Source organism: Cnephaeus nilssonii (genome assembly GCF_951640355.1).
Source record: "Cnephaeus nilssonii genome assembly, chromosome: 2".
Taxonomy (NCBI): Eukaryota; Metazoa; Chordata; class Mammalia; order Chiroptera; family Vespertilionidae; genus Cnephaeus; species Cnephaeus nilssonii.
In genome coordinates this window covers 20,538,076-20,558,536 of record NC_137073.1, presented here as the reverse complement: position 1 = coordinate 20,558,536, position 20,461 = coordinate 20,538,076, and the positions used below count along the sequence as shown (strand labels likewise).

At 47.8% G+C, this 20,461-nt stretch overlaps 1 protein-coding gene across 2 annotated transcripts in view; it reads left to right on the top strand.

Moving 5' to 3' along the window:
• The first annotated feature begins 16,406 nt into the window (after nucleotides 1-16,406).
• USP7 (ubiquitin specific peptidase 7) overlaps nucleotides 16,407-20,461 on the top strand; it is a 70,227-nt gene continuing 66,172 nt past the window's right edge. The window contains exon 1 of one of the 2 annotated variants that reach the window (XM_079796264.1): nucleotides 16,407-16,792. In XM_079796264.1, the coding sequence (XP_079652390.1) occupies nucleotides 16,711-16,792 (82 nt within the window). In that variant the 5' untranslated portion in view covers nucleotides 16,407-16,710. The remainder of the gene's footprint in view (nucleotides 16,793-20,461) is intronic. The other variant, XM_079796265.1, reaches the window with a different exon arrangement.

Here is a 20,461-nt window from a genome sequence, read left to right as displayed (position 1 = left end):
GATATCAAATATAAATTCTTTCCCATAGTTTGGCATTTATTTGACACTCTTGCAATATCTGTGAACAAATAATGGAAAATATTTTGTTATTTTGTTCCAAATGTGTGTGTGTGTGTGTGTGTGTGTGTGTGTGTGTGTGTGTGTGTAAATTTAAAGACATTTTAAGTTAAACCTGAAAGTTAAAAGTACTACTCAGGGAAACATTCCATGTGCAATGTATATCCATGGTCCTACATCTTCTCCATCACTGAGTATACACCTTTGTAATTTCTAACCATGGCCAATCAACTGGGTGAAAACATCTTGTATTTAATTTGGGTTTCTTTATTACTAACTAGGTTGAACATCTTTTGTTTGTTCACTGTTATTTAGTTTTATGGCCACATTAATGATTATAAGCTTAGTTTGTCTTTATCTAAAAGTATTCCTTTTACATCAAGAATCTCTGGCTTTGACAATGTCTTGAGTATTTTTTCCTATATTTCATTTTTTGAGTTAATGTTTTGAAATATCTTATAGAAGAAAATGCATGGTCACAAATAAATCTTAATAGTTCAAAAATATAGGTTAAAGAAAGTTTGGTGTGCATATTAGGGACATTGATAATAAGGAAGAATAGATATAATAGTTGATATTTCTATGGCATGTGCTATTTTACTGAAAGCATCTTTTATCCAGGGGCCAGAAGTCTTTTTTATAAAGGCCTAATTAGGAAATAGTTGGGACTTTGCTGCCGGCCATAGAGTCTCTCTCAACTACTTCTCTCTGCCACTGTAACAGCTACAGACAATATGTAAATGAATGGGAGTGGCCATCCTATATAATAAAGAGGTAATATGCAAATTGACCCTCATGCCCTTGCACAAGATGGCTGCCCCCATGTGGTCAAAGATAGCCACCACAATATGGCCAGCAGGGGAGGGCAGAAGTGGGGGGACCAGGCCTGCGGGGGAGGGCAGTTAGGGGCGACCAGGCTGGCAGGGGAGGGCAGTGGGGGCAATTGGGCCGGCAGGGGAGCAGTTAGGCGTTGATCAGGCTGGCAGGGGAGTGGTTAGGGGGTGATCAGGCTGGCACGCAGGCGAGCGGTTGGGAGCCAGCAGTCCCGGATTGTGAGAGGGATGTCCGATTGCTGGTTTAGGCCCAATCCCACAGGGGTCCCAGATTGGAGAGGGTGCAGGCTGGGCTGAGGGACACCCCCCCGCAATGCATGAATTTTGTGCACCGGGCCTCTAGTGTTACAATAAAACCTTATTCATGGACACTGCAATGTGAAGTTTACATAATTTTCACATGTCATGAAATATTATTCTTCTGATTTTTTTTCAATCATTAAAAAGATGTAAAAACCATTCTTAGCCCTTAGGCTATACAAAACAGGAACCAGACCAGACATGGCCCAGGGGCTGTAGTTTGTCAAGCCATGCTTTATCCCATTTGAACTTGACTATGGTGCAGTGAGGTGGACAGGGAGGCACGGTTTTCCATTTTTAAAATTTTTATAACATTTATTGGGGTGACATTGGTCAACCATTTTTCACTTTCAATACATGCAGAGGCAGGTTCAAAATATATTTGTACTTATTTCAGAGAGGAAGGGAGAGGGAGAGATAGAAACATCAATGAAAGAATCATTGATCGGCTGCCTCCTGCACTTGCCTCTTGCAGGCCCCACACTGGGAATCGAGCCCACAACCTAGGCACATGCCCTGACCAGGAATCCAACAGTGACTTCTTGGTTCATAGGTCAATGCTCAACCATTGAGCCATGCTGGCTGGGCTAAATTGTTTTTAAATTAAAAATTTTTTTCAGTTACATTTGATATTCAATCTTATTAATTTCAGGTGTATGGCAAATTAATTAGACATTAATTTAACTTATAAAGTGGTCCCCCTATAAGTCTAGTACCCACCTGACACCATACATAGTTATTATAATATTATTGACAATACTAGAGGCCCGGTGCACCCTCAGCCCATCCTGTACCCTCTCCAATCCTGGATCCCTCTCACAATCCTGGACTGCTGGCTCCTAATTGTTCACCTTCCTGCCTGCCTGGTTGCCCTTAACTGACACCCCCCCTGCTGACCTGATCGCCCCTCACTGACTTTGCGTGCCAGCCTGATCACCCCTAACTGTCCCCCCTGCTGACCTGGTCACCCATAACTGCCCCCCGCTGCTGGAAAGGTCACCCCAACTGCCCCCTCCCTGCCATCCTGGTTGCTCCTAACTGCCCCCCTGCCGGCCTGGTCACCCCTAACTTCCCCCCCTCCCCGCCAGCCTGGTCGCCTCTTACTGCCCCTCCCCCACCAGACTGGTCGCCCCCAACTGCCCCCCCTGCTGGCCTGGCTGCCCCTCGTGGCCCCCCCACCGGCCTGGTCGCCCCACAGCCTGCTGTTCAGTCGTTTGGTCATCCCTCACTAACCCCCCTGCTGGCCTGGTTGCCCCACACAGCCTGCTTGTTTAGTCATTTGGTCATCCCTCTGGCTGGCCCTGGGCAGCTGGGCAGCTGAAATCCGAGGCTTGCCTGCGTCTCGGGCCAGCCCTGGGTGGCTGGGGGACTGAAGGGACTGGGGGACTCCCAAGACAGGTGTTTGTGGAGTGACCAGACCCGCCTGGGGGTGGGCCCAGCCTTGCCGCACACCTGCCGCCCCGGCGGGGCTGAGGGGACTGGGCGCTGCCATCTTGTGGCTGTGGTCGCTGCCATCGTTGAGGGCATGGCAGTCAATTAGCATATTCCCTCCTTATTGGCTGTGGGCGCCTCCATCTTTGTGAGGGCATGATGGTCAATTAGCATATTCCCTCTTTATTAGATAGGATTCCCTATGCTTGTACCTGTAGTCCTGTGACTATTCCATAACTGCCAATTTGTACTTCTTAATGCCTTCCCCAACCTCCAACTCCCTTCCATCAGGCAATCATTAGCTTAAACAAATCTAAGGTTTTAATTCCTAGACCAAACACTGTGTGTGTGTGTGTGTGTGTGTGTGTGTGTGTGTGTGTGTGTTCATTTGTACGTAGACCAACTAAATACTTTAAGAAAGGAATACCATGTCCTTATGAGAGTACCTGTTGCCTACCTGGATCCCATCAGTGCTTTCCACTTGAAACTCAGAGAGGAGGAGACTTTGAAATGACCAAAAGAACTAGGGGGAGGTGGAGCCCCAGCTTCAGCTCTGGACAGACTTAGGTTCCATCACTTATTTGCTGTGTGACTTTGGACAAGTTGCCAACCTCTCCATAAAAGAAAGATAATCATATAGGGTTGTCATTTTCCATTCAGATTGAATCAATGCAACAAAAACATGGGTAAAGTCTCACTTTTTGCCTTGAAGTGAAATCGTGCAAATTCCTTACCTCGCACATTAATTTAAGGATCCAACAACCTCGGGGCGTGTAGGACCCAGAGGACTGCAGAACCCTGTGCCATATGCTCACCACTAGGGCAGCCCCACCGAGTTGTAAACAGAAATCCACACCCTCCTTTCTCAAGGTTATTCTTAAATGATGATTTTTATTTATTTTTATTTTTAAAAAATTTCTTTATTGATTAAGGTATCACATATTTGTCCTCATCCCCCCATTCCCATCCCACACCCCTCCCCACGCATGCCCCCCACCCCCCTTGGTTAGGCTCATATGCATGCACACAAGTCCTTTGGGTGATCTCTCCCCTTTACCCCCACCCTCCCTAAATGATGATTTTTAAATGTTGACAAGTCTTCAGGGACACAATTTTCCCAGAAAATAGGGAAGTCTGGAATCCAACCTGCCCCACTGGTATGAAAAGTGAATTTAATATAAGAAAAGGACCAGGTTAAAAAAAAAAAGGGCTATTTGTATTAATTCAGTGGCAGAGTATTAATTCAGGAATTCCTTGGATGGGTTGTGAGGTATTGACAGGCCTGCCTGGGTGAAAGGGTTAAGAGCTCCTGAAGTGGTGTACAATTACCAGAGTACAAATCTTTTTTCCTTTTATTTTTTTAAAATATATTTTTATTGATTTCAGAGAGGAAAGGAGAGGGAGAGAGAACGAGCAACATCAATGATGAGAGAGAATCATTGATCAGCTGCCTCCTACAGGCTCCACACTGGGGATGGAGCACACAACCCAGGCATGTGCCCTGACCGGGAATCGAACCACGAATTTGAACCATAAACTGCTGAACTCCTGGTTCATAGGTCGATGCTCAACCACTGAGCCATGCCAGCTGGGCCTTTTTCCTTTTAAATAACAGCTTTATTAAGATACAATTTACAGAGGGGATACATGGTGATGGGAGTAAATATAATTTCACAATTTACCTATTTTAAGTGTACAGTTCATCCAGGGGTTTGTAATGTATTCAGTGAGTTGTGCAACCATCACCACAGTCAATTTCCAACATTTTCATTCCTCCCAAGTCCCATGTCCATTAGTAGTCACCCCCCCCCCCCATTCTCCCCTTCCCCCAGCTGCTGGAAACCACTAATCTATTTACTGTCTCTATGGATTTACCTATTCTGGACATTTCATATAAATAGAATCATATAATGTTATGGCTAAGTAATATTCCATTGTAGGCTATACCACTTGTATCTATCCAGTCATCTTCCAGTGGGCATTTTGAGCTGTTTCTAGAGGAAACTGACCTGTTTTTGTGCCAGTTAACTGCCTGCTGCCTTGGCTTCCTCATCTGTAAAATGGGGTAATGATAGCTCCCTTATCATAGGCAGGGCCGCCTTTAGCCTATACAGACCCTTTATTTGAATTAGATTGAGGTGCCCCTCTTGGCAGACGCCTATCTCATCACAAGGCAGGCTGAGCAGGTGGAGTCTTTGTTGCCAGGGGTACTTAGGCTGGATTGCAGCCCCCTTTTCTTTAAACGTACAATTCTTTGACATTAGCTTTATAGTTTCCAATAAAAATACCATTTTCCAAAGCCATTTAAATCAGTTCCCCTTTTTCTCCCACTCCCTTCAATGAGGTTATGTCTTACACCTTGGGTACAGCCATTCATTTGTCACAGTCTGCATTTTGTCCTTGGATTCCCCCAGTATCCCTCTTAACTTTTTTAAAATGATGACATTCATTGAAGTTCACCATATGTGATGTAAAACTTTATGGGTTTTACAAAGGCATAGGGCCATGTATCCTCCTTCCCCACTATTAATCCGAACACCTCAAAACCCCCTTCTGGTCCCCCTGCAGTCAAAGCCTCTCCCCAACTCCTGGCAAACACGGATTTGCTGCCCCACTTTTTGTACAACACACAAACTACCCAACAACAAGCAAGGCTCTGCTCCTGGGGTTGTTTTGATTGTAAGATGAATTAGGTATGGCCGGCATGGCTCAGTGGTTGAGCGTCATTATTTATTATTATTATTATTATTTTATTTCAGGGAGGAAGGGAGAGGGAGAGAGAGATAGAAACATCAATGATGAGAGAATCATCGATCAGCCGTCTCCTGCATGTCCCCCACAGGGGATCAAGTCCACAACCCAGGCATGTGCCCTTGACCAGAATCGAACCCAGGGCTCTTCAGTCCACAAGCTGATGCTCCATCCACTGAGCCAAACCAGCTTGGGCAGAGAATTGTTACTTATGAACCAGGAGGTCACTGTTTGATTCCCTCCCATGGTTGTGGGCTAGATCCCCATGTGGGGTGTGCAGGAGGCAGTGGATCAATGATTCTCTCTCATCATTGATGTTTCTATCTCTCCCTCTCCCTTCCTCTCTAAAATCAATAAAAAAATATTTAAAAATAATTAGTTCATAGAAAATTCAGGACAGGGCCTGGCACATATTAAGTGCCCATCACTCATGAGCTGTTGTAACTATCAGACGTTTTAGAGGCCAGGGTGCTTTGTTCACTGGGGGTGGGGAGGTGGTGCCAGATATCAGCAACGTGACTCTGGGGGAAAAGGGACAAAGGAAGTGTCCAATGGTGCCTGCTCTGGCCGAACCTGGGGAGCCCAATGTACCCAACAAGGCAACCAAGGAAAATGGCAATAGGGTGGTGGTCTCAGATAAGGGCCACCTGAATTCTCTGCCAGCAACCCACTCTGAACCCCTGGGTAACTGCTCTCCTCTTGGGGTCTGGGCCTTTCAGCTCCAAGGACCCCTGTAGCTTTAAGGCAGGACAGCAGGGGTCAACAAACCTTCTATAAAGGGCCAGATAATTATTTTTGGTTTTTCGAGCCGTACACCTCTAGTCTCTGTTGTAGCTACTTAACTCTGCCTTTGGGGTGGAAGCACCCATAGACAATGCATAAATGAATGAAGGCTGTGTTCCAATAAAACTTTATTTTTATTTTTTTAATATATATATTTTTATTTTATTGATTTTTAGAGAGAGAGAGAAAGGGAGAGGGAGAGAGAGATAGAAACATCAATAATGAGAGAGAATCACTGGCCAGCTGCCTCCTGCACGCCCCCTGTTGGGGGTATAGCCCACAACTAGGCATGTGCCCTAACTGGGAATCGAACCAGTGACCTTTTGGTTCATGGATTGACACTCAACCACTGAGCCACACCAGCCAAGCAATAAAAGTTTACTTTTTAAAATGACACATGCATCCCTGGCCAGGTTGGTCAGTTGGTTGAAGTGTCCCATACACCAAAAGGTTCAGGGTTCCATTCCCATTCAGGCCACATACCCAGGTTTCAGGTTTGATCCCTGGTTGGGATGCATACAGGAGACAATCCATCCATGTTTCTCCCTCTCCATCTCCCTCTCTAAAATCAATAAAAACAAACAAACATGGCAGATATAGCACACGGGCTGTAGTTTGCTGATCCATGTAGAAGGGAAAAGTATAAAGTAAAATGTAGACATGATGCTTCTAACTCTTGTTTCCATTCCTCAGAAGAAATAACTGTTAACAGTTTCTTATGCATAGTATTGTGGCTTGGGAGCCAAACTGTCTCAGGTTACTTTTGGGCTTCTGTGTGCCTGTGGATGAGCTGCTGTATAAGTTGGGGATAATATTACTAGCAGAGTTGTTGTATAAAGGTGAAATAAAACAAGCCAGGTAATGTCAGACTTTATGGTGACAGAAAAAGCCCAACCCACTTCCCACCCTCACTGCCTTGAATATAATCCTCCTATATAATAAAAGGCTAATATGCAAATCGACTGAACGGCAGAACGACCAGTCGCTATGATGCTCACTGACCACCAGGGGGCAGGCGCTCAATGCAGGAGCTGCCCCCTGGTGGTCAGTGTGCTCCCACAGGGGGAGCACTGCTCAGCCAGAAGCCCAGAAGCCCAGAAGCTGGGCTCACAGCTGGCGAGAGCAGCGGTGGTGGTGGGAGCCTCTTCCCTGGGGAGCAGGCCTAAGCAGTCAGTCAGACATCCCCCGAAGGCTCCCAGACTGTGGGAGGGCACAGGCCGGGCTGAGGGACCCCCCCCCCCAATTGCACAAATTTTGTGCACCCGGCCTCTAGTAGGTTAATAAAGATATACATTGTTGAATTAATAAACCAAGTCAGAGAGAGTTGAGAAATGACAATAGGGATGTTCTAAGATAATGGGTTGATATGTTTAGGGTGATAACCAACTTAACAGGTGTTCCAAAAAATGTTTAATTTAAATTTGGGCCAGTGGATTAAATGCAAAATTTGAAGCAGGGTCATAGCAATGATGTAGATTTATTAATTGCACAGTTGCATTCTCTTTCTTCTTGAATTTCTACTCTTAGATATATCTAAATATTTACTTTTGTCTTTTTAGTTGTATTTTACCATTGTCACTTTTTATTTGTTTTTGTTGTTATTACTTCAAGTTAATAGCAAAATTAACTCCTAAGTAAATATGTAAATAACAAAGTGGAAAAGTAGGACTTAGCTAACAAGGTTACCCTTTTTTAAGACCTCAATTTTTCTTATTGTAGGGGAAAAAAAAAGCATCTAACACCAAATCCTAACACAAGTTGTTCTGTGCCATTTAAACACATTGTTGATTTTGTTTTTAAAAGAAATTCAAAAGGTTGTCAAAATGGGGATATGTGTGTTACAGACAAGAATTTCCTTTATGTTTTACTGTGGTAGACATGGGGGGGGGGAAGCAGAGATTACTAGTGAATAAAAATTACTTTTTAAAAAATTACAGTTATTAATATGGGACATTACCTTTCTATATCAAGTCTTTGGAGATTCTAGGTTTATTTAAGAAAAAAAAAAAAAAGCCAGTAAAACACTCATCAGGGTGCCTGGCACTTAGTAAGTGCTAAATAAATGGCCCTTGTGTATGTGTGATTTTCTTTAACACAAAGGTGTTCTCAAGCTTGTGGCCCTTAGAGCCAGAGACTGATACTGTTTCCCTATCAACTCTGGTATCAAATGCCATTATTTTAATTAATTTTAATTTCTGGAGTTCCCGTCTGGCAGATAAAATCCAGCTACTGCGTGCCACAGTCACTGAACTGTTGAAAAAAAAACAAAAAACTGCCTGCCGAAACCGGTTTGGCTCAGTGGATAGATCGTCGGCTTGCGGACTGAAAGGTCCCAGGTTCGATTCCAGTCAAGGGCATGTACCTTGGTTGCGGGCACATCCCCAGTGGGGGGTGTGCAAGAGGCAGCTGATCGATGTTTCTCTCTCATCGATGTTTCTAACTCTCTATCCCTCTCTCTTCCTCTCTGTAAAAAATCAATAAAATATATTTTAAAAAAAACAAACAAAAAACTGCCTGGAACTCTTGCCAGTGTATGTATTCATTGATTAGATAAATATTTCTTGAGCAAGCGCTAAACGAAAGACCTGCTTCTTGACTGACACACAGAGGCCAGTAGCTGTGCTCTGTACCTGAGAGATGGGAGGAGGGTTCCAAGAAAGGCATTTCCAGCTGGAAGCGTGAGCCTTGGATGGTCTCACTGGACAGCGGACCCATCACTGCCTCACAGTCCCTTCTCCTGGCAGAGCGAACTCCAGTCTAGACCTTGAACATGGGGCAGGAGAGGCGATCCACCAATATTTGTTGAATGAATGAAAGTGTGTGAAATTCAGAATTGTTTAATGAATTTTACTTTTAACATATAGATCTTCTCAACCCTCATTTTCAAATGTCTTTGAAAAGAATTTAATTTTCTAGGTCAGCAGCTTTTTTAAAGGGTTGTTAAAAGTAAGTTGTCATTGAATAAGGCAAACAGCAGGGGGTGCCTTGACTTCTACAGCTTAGCTAAGCTTGAACCCCATTTCCTCCACTTCCTAACCGTGCCTGCTTCCTCACCTGTAAAATGAACATAATAACACTTTCTACCAGAATTGAAAGGATGGCATAATGATCAGTGGCATATACTATGGAATGAGAGAATACCATGGTTCAAATCTTTACTTTGCTACTTTTTGGCGTAAAATACATATAACATAAACTTTACTGTTAGTGATATTAGTTACATTCACCATGTTATGCAACCATCATCACTATCTATTTCCAGGACATTTCATTACCCACAAAAAGAAACCCCATGCTCATTAAGCAGCCACTCCCTCCACCCCCATACCCAGGCTCTGGCAACCACTAATCTGTTTTCTGTCTCTATGGATTTGTCCACTCCAGATATCTACACTAATAAAAGAGTAAGATGCAAATTGACTGTACCTTTGCGATGCCCATCAGCCAATCAGGAGTATGCAAATTAACCCAACAAAGATGGCGGGTTAATTTGCACACACAGGCGCCGAGTGGCTGGGGGCGGGGTGGGACGCTTGCATCGTCACCATGGTGACAACGCAGGCATTCCACACCACCCCAGCAGCTCCAGGCCTCTGGGCAGCGTGGGAAGGTGGAAAGGCGGCTCCGGGCCAGAGCGAAGGCAGTGCCGGCAGCCAGGGGAAGGAAGGCCCATTCTTGCACGAATCTTCGTGCATCGGGCCTCTAGTCCTATCTAATAAAAGAGTAATATGCAAATTGACCATCACTCCAACACACAAGATGGCTGCCCACATGTTGTCAAAGCTGGCTGCCTGCATGTGGACACAAGATGGCCAGCAGGGGAGGGCAGTTGGGAGGGACCAGGCCTGCAAGTGAGGGCAGTTGTGGGCGATCAGGCCAGCAGGGGAGGGCAGTTGGGAGGGACCAGGCCTGCAAGGGAGGGCAGTTGTGGGCGATCAGGCCAGCAGGGGAGGGCAGTTAGGGGTGACCAGGACTGCAGGGGAGGGCAGTTAGGGGCGAACAGGCTGGCAGGGGAGTGGTTAGGGGGTGATCAGGCTGGCAGGCAGAAGAGGTTAGGGGCAATCAGGAAGGCAGGCAGGCGAGCAGTTGGGAGCCAGCAGTCCTCGAGAGGTCCCAGATTGGAGAGGGTGCAGGCTGGGCTGAGGGACACACACCCCCCTTCACGAATTTCGTGCACCGGGCCTCTAGTTTCATATAAATGGAATCATACTATATGTGGCCTTTTGTGTCAGGCTTCTTTCATTTACCAGAATGTTTTCTAGGTTCATCCATGTGATAGCATGTGTCAGAACTTTTTTAAAAAAGTGTATTTTTATTGATTTCAGAGAGGAAGGGAGAGGGAGAGATAGAAACATCAATGATGAAAGAGAATCATTGATTGGCTGCCTTCTGTACACCCTACACTGGCCTTTGAGTCCCCAACCAGGGAATGTTCCCTGACTGGGAGTCGAACCGTGACCTCCTGGTTCATAGGTCCACGCTCAACCGCTGAGCCATGCCAGCTGGGCTGAATAATATTTCATGCGGTCCAGGTCGACTGCATTTTTTTGTCCATTCATCTGTCCATTGGTTGTTTTGGCAATTGAGAATGGTGCTGCTGTGAACATTTGTGTACAAGTTTTTGTCTGAGACCCTGTTTTCAATTCTGTTGGGTATGTAGCCAGGAAACCCCTTGCTACTTTTACCTCTGAGACCTGAGCACCTTTCTTCTCTGTGCCTTAGTTACCTCACCTATAAAGAAGGTTCACGACAGTTTATTTCACAGGGTTGTTGGGAGGATTAAATGAGTTAATGTTAAGCCTTTGGAACGTGCCTCGCACAAGGAAGCACTAGCAGTTACTGCTCTCACTGGTTGTGAGGATTAAGTGCAACACCCACAGAGAGCATGCTACCTGGCTCTGTGAGTAGTTACTTATTATTTGGTTTACAATTCCTGCTGATAGAATTCTGTCAAGAATGTATGTGATGTGGTAAACTTCCAGTCTAATATTGGCCAATTAAAAATACAGAATGGATGTCTTTTAAGCAAAGGATGGTTCCTAAAGAAGATTTTGTGTGATTCCAGAGCAATGCTGCTGAAAGATGGCCTATATCTGTTTTCCAGCTAATGTGGATAAAAAAATAGTGTAAGACAGTTGTGAAATTCTAGGATTCCTGATTCATGCTTTTAATGGGGGAGTGGCATTTCACACTTGGGATTTACAGTGGGCATAAAGTCTCATTAATATTCTATTGCAATATATGGACCCAGACTGCATGGGTTCAAATCTGGGCCTCTTTTTTACAAGCTTATGTGATCTTGAGCTAGTTATTTAGCCTGGAGACTGTGCCTCAGTGATCCCATCCATAAAATGGGGATAATAGCACCTGCCTTATAGGGTTATTGGTGAGAATTAAATGAGTTAATATGCAAAGTGCTTTATTTTTTTATTTTTATTTTTTTTATATTTTATTGATTTTTTTACAGAGAGGAAGGGAGAGGGATAGAAAGTTAGAAACATCGATGAGAGAGAAACATCGATCAGCTGCCTCCTGCACACCTCCTACTGGGGATGTGCCCGCAACCAAGGTACATGCCCTTGACCGGAATCGAACCTGGGACCTTTCAGTCTGCAGGCCGACGCTCTATCCATTGAGCCAAACCGGTTAGGGCTGCAAAGTGCTTTAAAAAGCCCCTGGCTAGCCCTAACTGGTTTGGCTCAGTGGATAGAGTGTCGGCCTGCAGACTGAAGGGTTCCAGGGCATGTACATTAAAAAAAAAAAAAAAAGATTTATCCTTAAAAAAATAAAATAAAAAAAGCCCCTGGCTCACTACCAGCTCTGTTTACCTGATCAATTCAGTTGGGGTGTGTGTGTGTGTGTGTATGTGTGTGTGCGTGTGTGTGTGTGTATGCATGTGTTTCTAAAACCACACAGTTGAAAAGATCCCACTGTTCCATATTCTTACCCTTTTAAAATGGTCTGATTAAGTCTGGCCAGGTAGCTCAGTTGGTTAGAGTGTCATCACAATATGATAAGTTTGTGGATTCAACCTAGGGTCCGGGCACACAAAAATCAACTGATAAATGAATAAAGAAGTGAAACAACAAATTGATCTATCTATCTATCTATCTATCTATCTATCTATCTATCTATCTCTGTCTTTCCCTTCCTTTCTCTCTGAGATCGATAAATTTAAAAAAAAGGCCTGACCAAGAAAAGTGGGTAATAGTTTGACAAATTTTCCTGAAAACCAAAAAAAGAGGAAAAGAAGACACCCTTGGCTGCTCATGTTCTCAACACCTCTCATTACTGCATCTTTGTTTTAAAAATTTGAGTCAATCCAGTCACACTACCAAAGCATCTTTTGTGAGCTTTAAGAAAAAAAATAAACAAGACCCAGCATCTGTACTCACACCTGGCCAACCATGAGCAGTCATTGTAGCAAAGTACTTGCATTAGCAGTTTGCCATCTCACAGCTGGGAAAATGTTGGTAAAATAAATGACTTTGTTTAGTCACCTGATGCCTATTTTTGCCATTCATCTAACATTGGGCAGCTCAGTCCCTGGCACATAGGTACTCCACCTACAAACAGTTTTAAAAATATATATGTAATATATATATATATATATATATATATATATATATATATATATTTATTGATTTCAGAAAGGAAGGGAGAGGGAGAGAGAGAGAGAAAAACATCAATGATGAGAGAATCATTGATCGGCTACCTCCTGCATACCCCACAACCCAGGCATGAACCGTGACCTCCTGGTTCATAGGTCAAAGCTCAACCACTGAGCCATGCCAGCTGGGCCACCTATGAGCAATTTTGAGTGAAAGGGTGGTGGGTCAGAAACTGGGGGCTAAGGTCTCATCTCATTCTGCCCTTGCTCTTACAATAACCATTTCACAACCTCTGGATTGTGAAGTATTTCCATAAAGTTTTAGCATTTCATATGATTTCCACAATAGTCCCTTTAGGTAGAAACTTTCCTCCCCATTCCCCTGATAGGAAAGTTAAGTCTGATAAGAGGTTAAATCAACTCCCAAGTACACGTTTGCAGAACTCCCAGCTGGGTCATCTGGTTCTGCATCCTGAAGCCCCTTGTCCTCCCAAACTGCTTCCAGCTGCATGGCCTTGGCAAATGCCTGATCTCAAACCCAAATCCTTCTCTAAACTTGTGGTTGGGGTTTTAGGTCTTCTATCCAGGTATGGATTATCTAAGAATTTAAATAACATGGTGGTGGTGGTGGGGAAAACACCTGCTAATGCTCATTTCTTCTCTGATACTTCCATGAAATTGTTTCAGACCGTGACCAACATAACTTCCAGGTAAATATTTAGTCCTCAAGAAGAAAAAACCAACCCCCTGTTTATGCCGAGTCATGGCACGGGCCCTGGGAGGAGCAAAATATGTTTTGCTGCGAGAGTAATGATAGGGTAGCCCCTCCCTGCACTTGACTGACTCGACTTAATGACAAGTCAGCTGCTCCAGCAGTTCCTGTCTTCCCGGTTTTCAGGTTTCCCTCATCCCTGGATTCTCAACCAGGGAAGGGGGTGTAAAATTGTTAAAAACCGGCAATGATCAGAAATGGCGTCCTCAGTCCTCTCCCTCTTTGGAACGCTCCAGGTCCCTTGTAGCATCCTGGCTTTAAGCCTCCCAGGAAGCCGGCATTACTCAGCCAATTCACATCTCCTGTGGAGTTCTTCAACACACACCCCTTCTGTGTGTAAATGGGCCTCATGGCTAATGCACACCTAATTCTACAAGGGGAAGAAGAAAATAGGCTAGTGCAGCCCGCTGGAATAATCGAGCCGGGGCCTTCTTGGTAGGCCTCAAAGGGTGCCAGTTTTGCTTTTCTAGTGACTATTGTGGCCTAGAAATGAACTCTATACCCAAGCCAAAAACATCGGAGGGCGATGCTCGATTCTTCTCCTTCCCTCCCACCCAACTCCAAGTCTGTGTGCAAGTCCAGCAAATTCTACCGGCCAACTTACCTATAAACCTGTCCTCGTTTTTTCCATCTCCACCATCCTAGTCCAATCCACCTCCATCTCTTGTCTAGACTCTGTTCTCCCTCACTCATTCTTCTTCTTTGCAAGATACCCTTTTACAAAATTAGTTTTATTGCAATATGATTCATGTACTGTAAAATTCACCCATTTAAAGTGTTCAATAGTTTTGGGTATATTCACAGAACTGTGCAACCATCACCAGAATCAAATTTCAGGAAATTTTCATCAGCCCCAAAAGAAATCCTATGCCAATTCCCCAGTCCCCAATCTACTCTCTCTCTCTATATATATGAATCAATTCTGGACATTTTATGTAATTGGAATCATATACTACGTGGTATTTTGCTTCTGGCTTCTTTCACTCAGCACAGTGTTTTCAAGGCTCATCCACTTGTAGCCTCTGTCAGAACCTCATTTTTTTTTAAGTTTTTAAAAAAATATATATTTTATTGATTTTTTACAGAGAGGAGGGGAGAGAGATAGAGAGCTAGAAACATCGATGAGAGAGAAACATCGACCAGCTGCCTCCTGCACACCCCCCACTGGGGATGTGCCCGCAACCAATGTACATGCCCTTGACCGGAATCAAACCTGGGACCTTTCAGTCTGCAGACCGACGCTCTATCCACTGAGCCAAACCGGTTTCGGCAAGAACCTCATTTTTTAAAAATATTTTTTCATTGATTTCAGAGGCCAGGGAGAGGGAAAGAGAGAGAGAAACATCAATGATGAGGGAAGCACTGATCAGCTGCTTCCCGAACACCCCCTACTGGGGATCAAGACTGACCAGGAATTGAACGGTGATCTCCTGGTTCATAGGTCCACGCTCAGCCACTGGGCCACACGACCGGGCAAAGCCTTTTTTTTTTTTTTTTATTGCCAAATAGTATTTCCTTTATGGGTATACAACGTGTAATTATCCAGCACGCAAGGTATCCTTTTTATCCCTCATATCCTTTTGTTGTTCCACTTTTTTCATGCATTCATTGGTTGAATCTTGCATGTGCCTTGACGGGGGATAGAATTCACAGTCTTGGCGGGGGAGGGAGTGGGGGAGAGGTACCGGCCAGGGCAATTTCCTGGCCATGTTTAGTGTAAAATGACATCCTCACTGGAGACGGCCGCTTAGCTGTGCAGGTGTGCAGGGATGCATTTCCCGTGACTGCACTCCCTTACGCTGCCTTGGTTACCAGGGAAAAGTTGAAGCCCCGAGCGCCCGTCTCCAGGACCGGAGGAGGCAGCACGGACGGCGCCTCCGGGAATGAGGGCCGCTCTGAGTGAATGTAGCCAGACGGGGCTGACAGGAAGGGAACAAACTACCGCCAAGTGGAAAGCTCTTTGGGCTGGTTTTGAGGGACTACATTTTCTGGGTCGGACTAGAGGGAGAAGATGAGTTCTCACGTGAGGTATTGGGAGAGCCGATCGCAGGTCGGCTAAGGGCGCTAAAGTCTACCAGCAGCTGCTCCCAGGCGTGGACCCCGCGCCCGGCCCCGGCCCCGGCCCGGCCGTGCACCCGCACAGCGGCTATGGCCCCAGGCCGCACGGCCCCCACCCTGGGCCGCCGCCGGGTCTTTCTGGGGGACCACATCCCGGGACCGGACAGATTCCGGGGGAGGCACCCACCGAGGGTGGGGGGGCTAGGCTGTCTGCGTCGGAGCGTCCAGGGCCCAAGCAGACCTCCGGGCTTAGAGGCAGGGGCCGGAGGCGGGGACTGGGCGAGAGGCCGGGGGCCGGGCTGCGAGGGGGCGCGGCGCTGCGGCCGGGAGGCGGTGGCTGCGGCCGGGCCCCGCCGGGCCCCGCCTCTCTGCTCCGCCTCCTGCTCCGCCCTCCGGACCGGCGTCGCCCGCCCGCCCGCTGGCTTTCCTCGCTCGCTGCTCGCTCGCTCGCTCTCGGGCCCCCATGCGGATGTGACATTTCAGGCCGCCGCCATTTTGAGAGCCAGCCGAGCCGAGCCGAGCCGCCGGGCGCCGCGTCCGCTCCGCAGCCCCGCCGCCGCCGAGGAGGCCGAGGCCGCAGCGCCCCGAGCGCGGCCGGCCCGTCGCCCGCCCGCGCCGCCGCCGCCGCTCCCGCTGGGCCCAGGCCCCGCAGGCCCGCCGCGCAGGCCAGGCCTCCCGCCCGCCGCGCCCGGCCCGAGGCGGGGCTGAGTCCGCGGCCCCCGCCCGGCCGCCCTCCGCCCCCGGCCGGCCCGCAGCCCCGCAGCCCCGGCCCCGGCGGCGGGAGGCGGGCCCCGCGGCGGCCGCAGCAGCGGCGGCGGCGGCGGCCCCTGCGAGCGACGAGGCCGCCCGGCCCGGCCCGCCGGCCGTCCGCCCGCCTCGGCGCCGAGATTGGGCGAATCGCGAGCAAGTACGTGCGCGTCTCCCTGCCGCCGCCGCCGCCGCCGCCGCCCGCCGCCGGCCTCCCCGGGGCCGCCGCCGACGACGCGCGGGAGGAGGAGGAGGAGGCCGCCCCGCCGCCGCCGCCGCCGCCGCCGCCGCCCCGGCTCGCCGCCCCCCGCCCGCCGGGCCCGCAGCCTGGGCCACCGGCCGCAGGCGAGGCCCAGGCCGCGGCCGACATGAACCACCAGCAGCAGCAGCAGCAGCAGCAGAAAGCGGGCGAGCAGCAGCTGAGCGAGCCCGAGGACATGGAGATGGAAGGTGAGGCCCGCGGGCGGCGGCGGGGCCGGGCGCCTTCCATTGTGGCCGGGGGGAGCCGCGGGAGCCACGCGGGGGGCTCGCCATCTTTAAAGCAGGCCCGCGGCGGCCGGGCCGGCCCGGCTGCACCGTCATGCGGCCGCTCATTGTCCGGGCCCGGCCGGCGGCCTCCGGGCACAAAGCGCTCCGATTTGTAAATTAGGGCGCCCGGGCCGCGCGGGGGACGCGGGCGTTCTCTCGCTGCTGGCGGCCTCCCGCCGCCCGGGAGGGGAGCGGGGCTCCCGGGACCGGCCCCCCCTGGTCGGGCGTCTCCGGGGCCCGCGGGGCTGGCCCGGTTCTGGCCGGTAACTCGGGAACTGCTCTCCGTGGACGCGGGGCTGGCCGGCACCTGCTCCTCCCGCGCGCTCCCCCGGAGAGCCCACGGGCTGAGCGACGGGCTCCCAGATCGCTGCAGATCAGCACTTGCCAGCGTCGGGCTTCATTTTGAAACACCTGCCAGGAACGCAGATGTTGTCAGCCTTTGGACTGGCTCAGAGTGGCGAGCCAGGTGCGGTTGGTTTCTAAGTTACCTGCTTTTCGGGAAGTGTGGCCCCCGACTGTGCCCCGTGCAGTCAGCATCCGGCCAGGTGTGTGTTTGAAACTCCGCGAACGCCCCGCCACATTTGGCTACCCTACATCCGCATCAAACCTGACTCCGAAGGCAATTGAATTTTCTGCCCATGTGGCTGGCAGCAGTTTTCCAAGGTACTGTACTTTGCGATGCAAGGTCTTGGTTAGGTTTTGTAAAGCCACTGGGAGGGAAAGCTCTTTGGTTTACCTAAAGCTGGTCATTGGAAGGCATCTTTCACTTCTCGTGGTGGGGCCAGCATACACTACCTGGGTACATCCACGTACTTAAGAGGGTATAAGTCCAAGTTGTCTTCATCAAAAGATAGTTTCCCATACACCTGGAGGAGTCAGCCTGGCAGGAACCGGGCATTGCATGTTTTGTTCTCATTTGCTTTTAGCAAGAGATTCTGAGTTGCATAAATGAATGGAGGCCCTCAGGAAGCTGGGAGAAGAAGCATTTCTCATATGCATTGGCTACTGCACGTGTGGGGTGCTGTGCACTGGTTGGTGGAAGTACTTACCATGGCTGGTATTCCCCCTGTGAATAACTCGCTGCCAATATATTGGGTGTTGACTGAAAAACTGGCCTGCCAGATTGCAAAAGGCCGAGTGGTGGAGATGCCTCCAGTGGTACTTACAGTAGCAGGCATGGGGGCCAGGAGAGGGGAAGTCCCCTCAAGGACTGGCTTATTTCATTGGCCCCAGCAAGCAGTCACTTTGCAGAGTGTGATTCTAGCGGCTAGTGAAGGAATACATTGCTGAGAGAATTTTGTCTATCCCTTTGATGCTACCTGGCAAAAAAGGGTGCTTTTCATGTTGTTTTTCGGATATTACCCCGTCAGGACCAAATCAGGGCTAGTGCATAGATTTTCCACCTACGTTGCCTTACCTGTTGACAAGTGTTATTGAATGCTGGTGACAATGAATAAACATGGACATCACCGAAGTCTATTTCTGGTACAGAACTGTGCTCTTTGGGGGAAATGTAAGAAACTTGTTTCTCTTGAGTGGGCCTCTGTCCCAGATTCATCACCCAGAAGGTACCTTTTCTTTGTCAGGCTTGTGATTGACACCCTTGGAGCACCCACAGGTGTGTGGTTTAAAAAGCTGCCTGTGTATTAAGCAGTCTATTTCTGCTTTTCTTAGCCTTCCCCTTCTTAAAATGTGGTGCTAGGTTTATATTATAGTTTAGGATTGGGAAGAGTGAAAGAATCCTATTAAAAAGCCAGCAGGGTGGGATTTAGTTCCTATCAAGTCTGGTTGGCTCCATATGTCAGGCTATGGTAGTGACTTGCACCTGTTTGCCTTAATTCCAATAGAATTAACAGCTGGAATCTCAGGGGTCTGATCAGCTTGAAGCTTTGTTAGTGAGCATCCTGCCTGCCCCTCCTGGGCAGGGTGGTTTCAAATTAGATGGGGAGACTAGATGGGTGGGTTGTTTTTTCCTATAAAGAGGTCAGTGTTAGTTTGCTGTCTGTCCGCCTGCTCCACTGTATGGGGGTCGAATTTGCTCCTGACTGAACTCTGCACAGTCCTTGCACATCTGCTGGAGAATAACAGTGCCCTGGATTAGTTATGGTAAAAAAGCCTTGCTTTGAGCAGTTAGGAAAGCTATGAAGGGTGAAGGCAGAGGGGGGAAAGGTGGGGAACATGGAATTTCATTGGGGTTGGGACCACAGGCTTCCTGAAGCAACCAATCTCACAGTTGGGGGCGTATAGCACTGTGGAGGTGGTGGTGTTGTGTTAGATCTGGCCAGGATTGAATGTTCTTGGCAGTTTACTCTCGCTCAGAGGCAACGCAGGCTGAGGCTGGAAGAATGACTTGCACAGGCTTCTGCCCTGTGAGTACTTTGGGGAGGTGATAATCTGGTCTGTGTTATGCCCTGTCAACAGGAAGTTTTCCCAAGGCCTTGCTTCTGCTGCATAGACTGGCTAGCACAAGTGTAAATATCCCCGTGTTTGTTCCCAGGTGTGTTTCTTCTGTCCGGGTGAGCAGTCTGTTTCAGAGTGTAATCTCTGAGGGGACAGAGTTTGGTTTGACTTGCGTACAGCACTCAGACCACTGCTATCAGGGACACCAAGCTTCAAGCAAATCAGTGAGTCAGTCACCTGCAGTTTCTGAAAAGAATTGACTACTGCCTTCCATGTTTTTTTTTGTTTGGGTGGGGGTGGGCACAACAGCGGTGGGTTTTTTTCTTTCAAACTTGTGTGGGTAGATGGAGTTTCAAGTTACTTTTCTGCTGAAGCAGGTTTGGGAGTAGAAAGTGAGTTATGTTGAACACATGCACCCAGATAAACCAAATTAGTGCATTTTATTATATCTAAAAGGTTTCCTGTTCAAATAGCATTGTAACAAGACAAATCAAATAATAAGAATATTGATTTTCTCCTCATGTTAGCTTGGTATGGTAAAAAAAATAAACTATGCAAAGCTACAAAGTAAACATCAATTCGGAGAACTCAAAAGAAATATGGAAGAAATGAAATTAGGCTGAACCTAGGAACAATCTGATGTGAGCCTGTCCATTTTTGAACATATTGGAAGTTACTGTCAGAGGCATCAGCCTTATTCTTTCAAGGTGCTGATTTTGATTATCTGTAAACAAAAAAGTGGTACAGCAAATATGGGAAGAAAGTATATACTTTTTCTCCTCCATTTATTTGTTTTTTGAATTGGTGTTGTGGAAAGAAGCCACTGAAAACTCATGGTGGGGCTGTGGGGTGAGGTTTAAGGCTGAACCCGAGTTTGAATGTAGACTTTGCCATTTCACTGTTCTTTGGCCTCATATACATTGCTTAAGCTCTTGGTGCCTCAGTTTCTTTGTCCTTGAAAAGGAGGTCAATTCCGTTTTGCAAGATTGTGAGGGAGAAAACACAAAGCACAGGTCAAGTGCCAGGTGCAGAGTTGGGAGCGCAGGTGATGTGCAGTCAGTGGTAATGCTGTGCTGGCTGAACCTTTGCACCTGAGGAGGGATAAAGTTTGCCAGATCCAGGCAGCATGAGTTGGTTTTTGGAGGTATGCAAAAATGTCCTAGGGCAGTGGTCGGCAAACTGCGGCTCTGT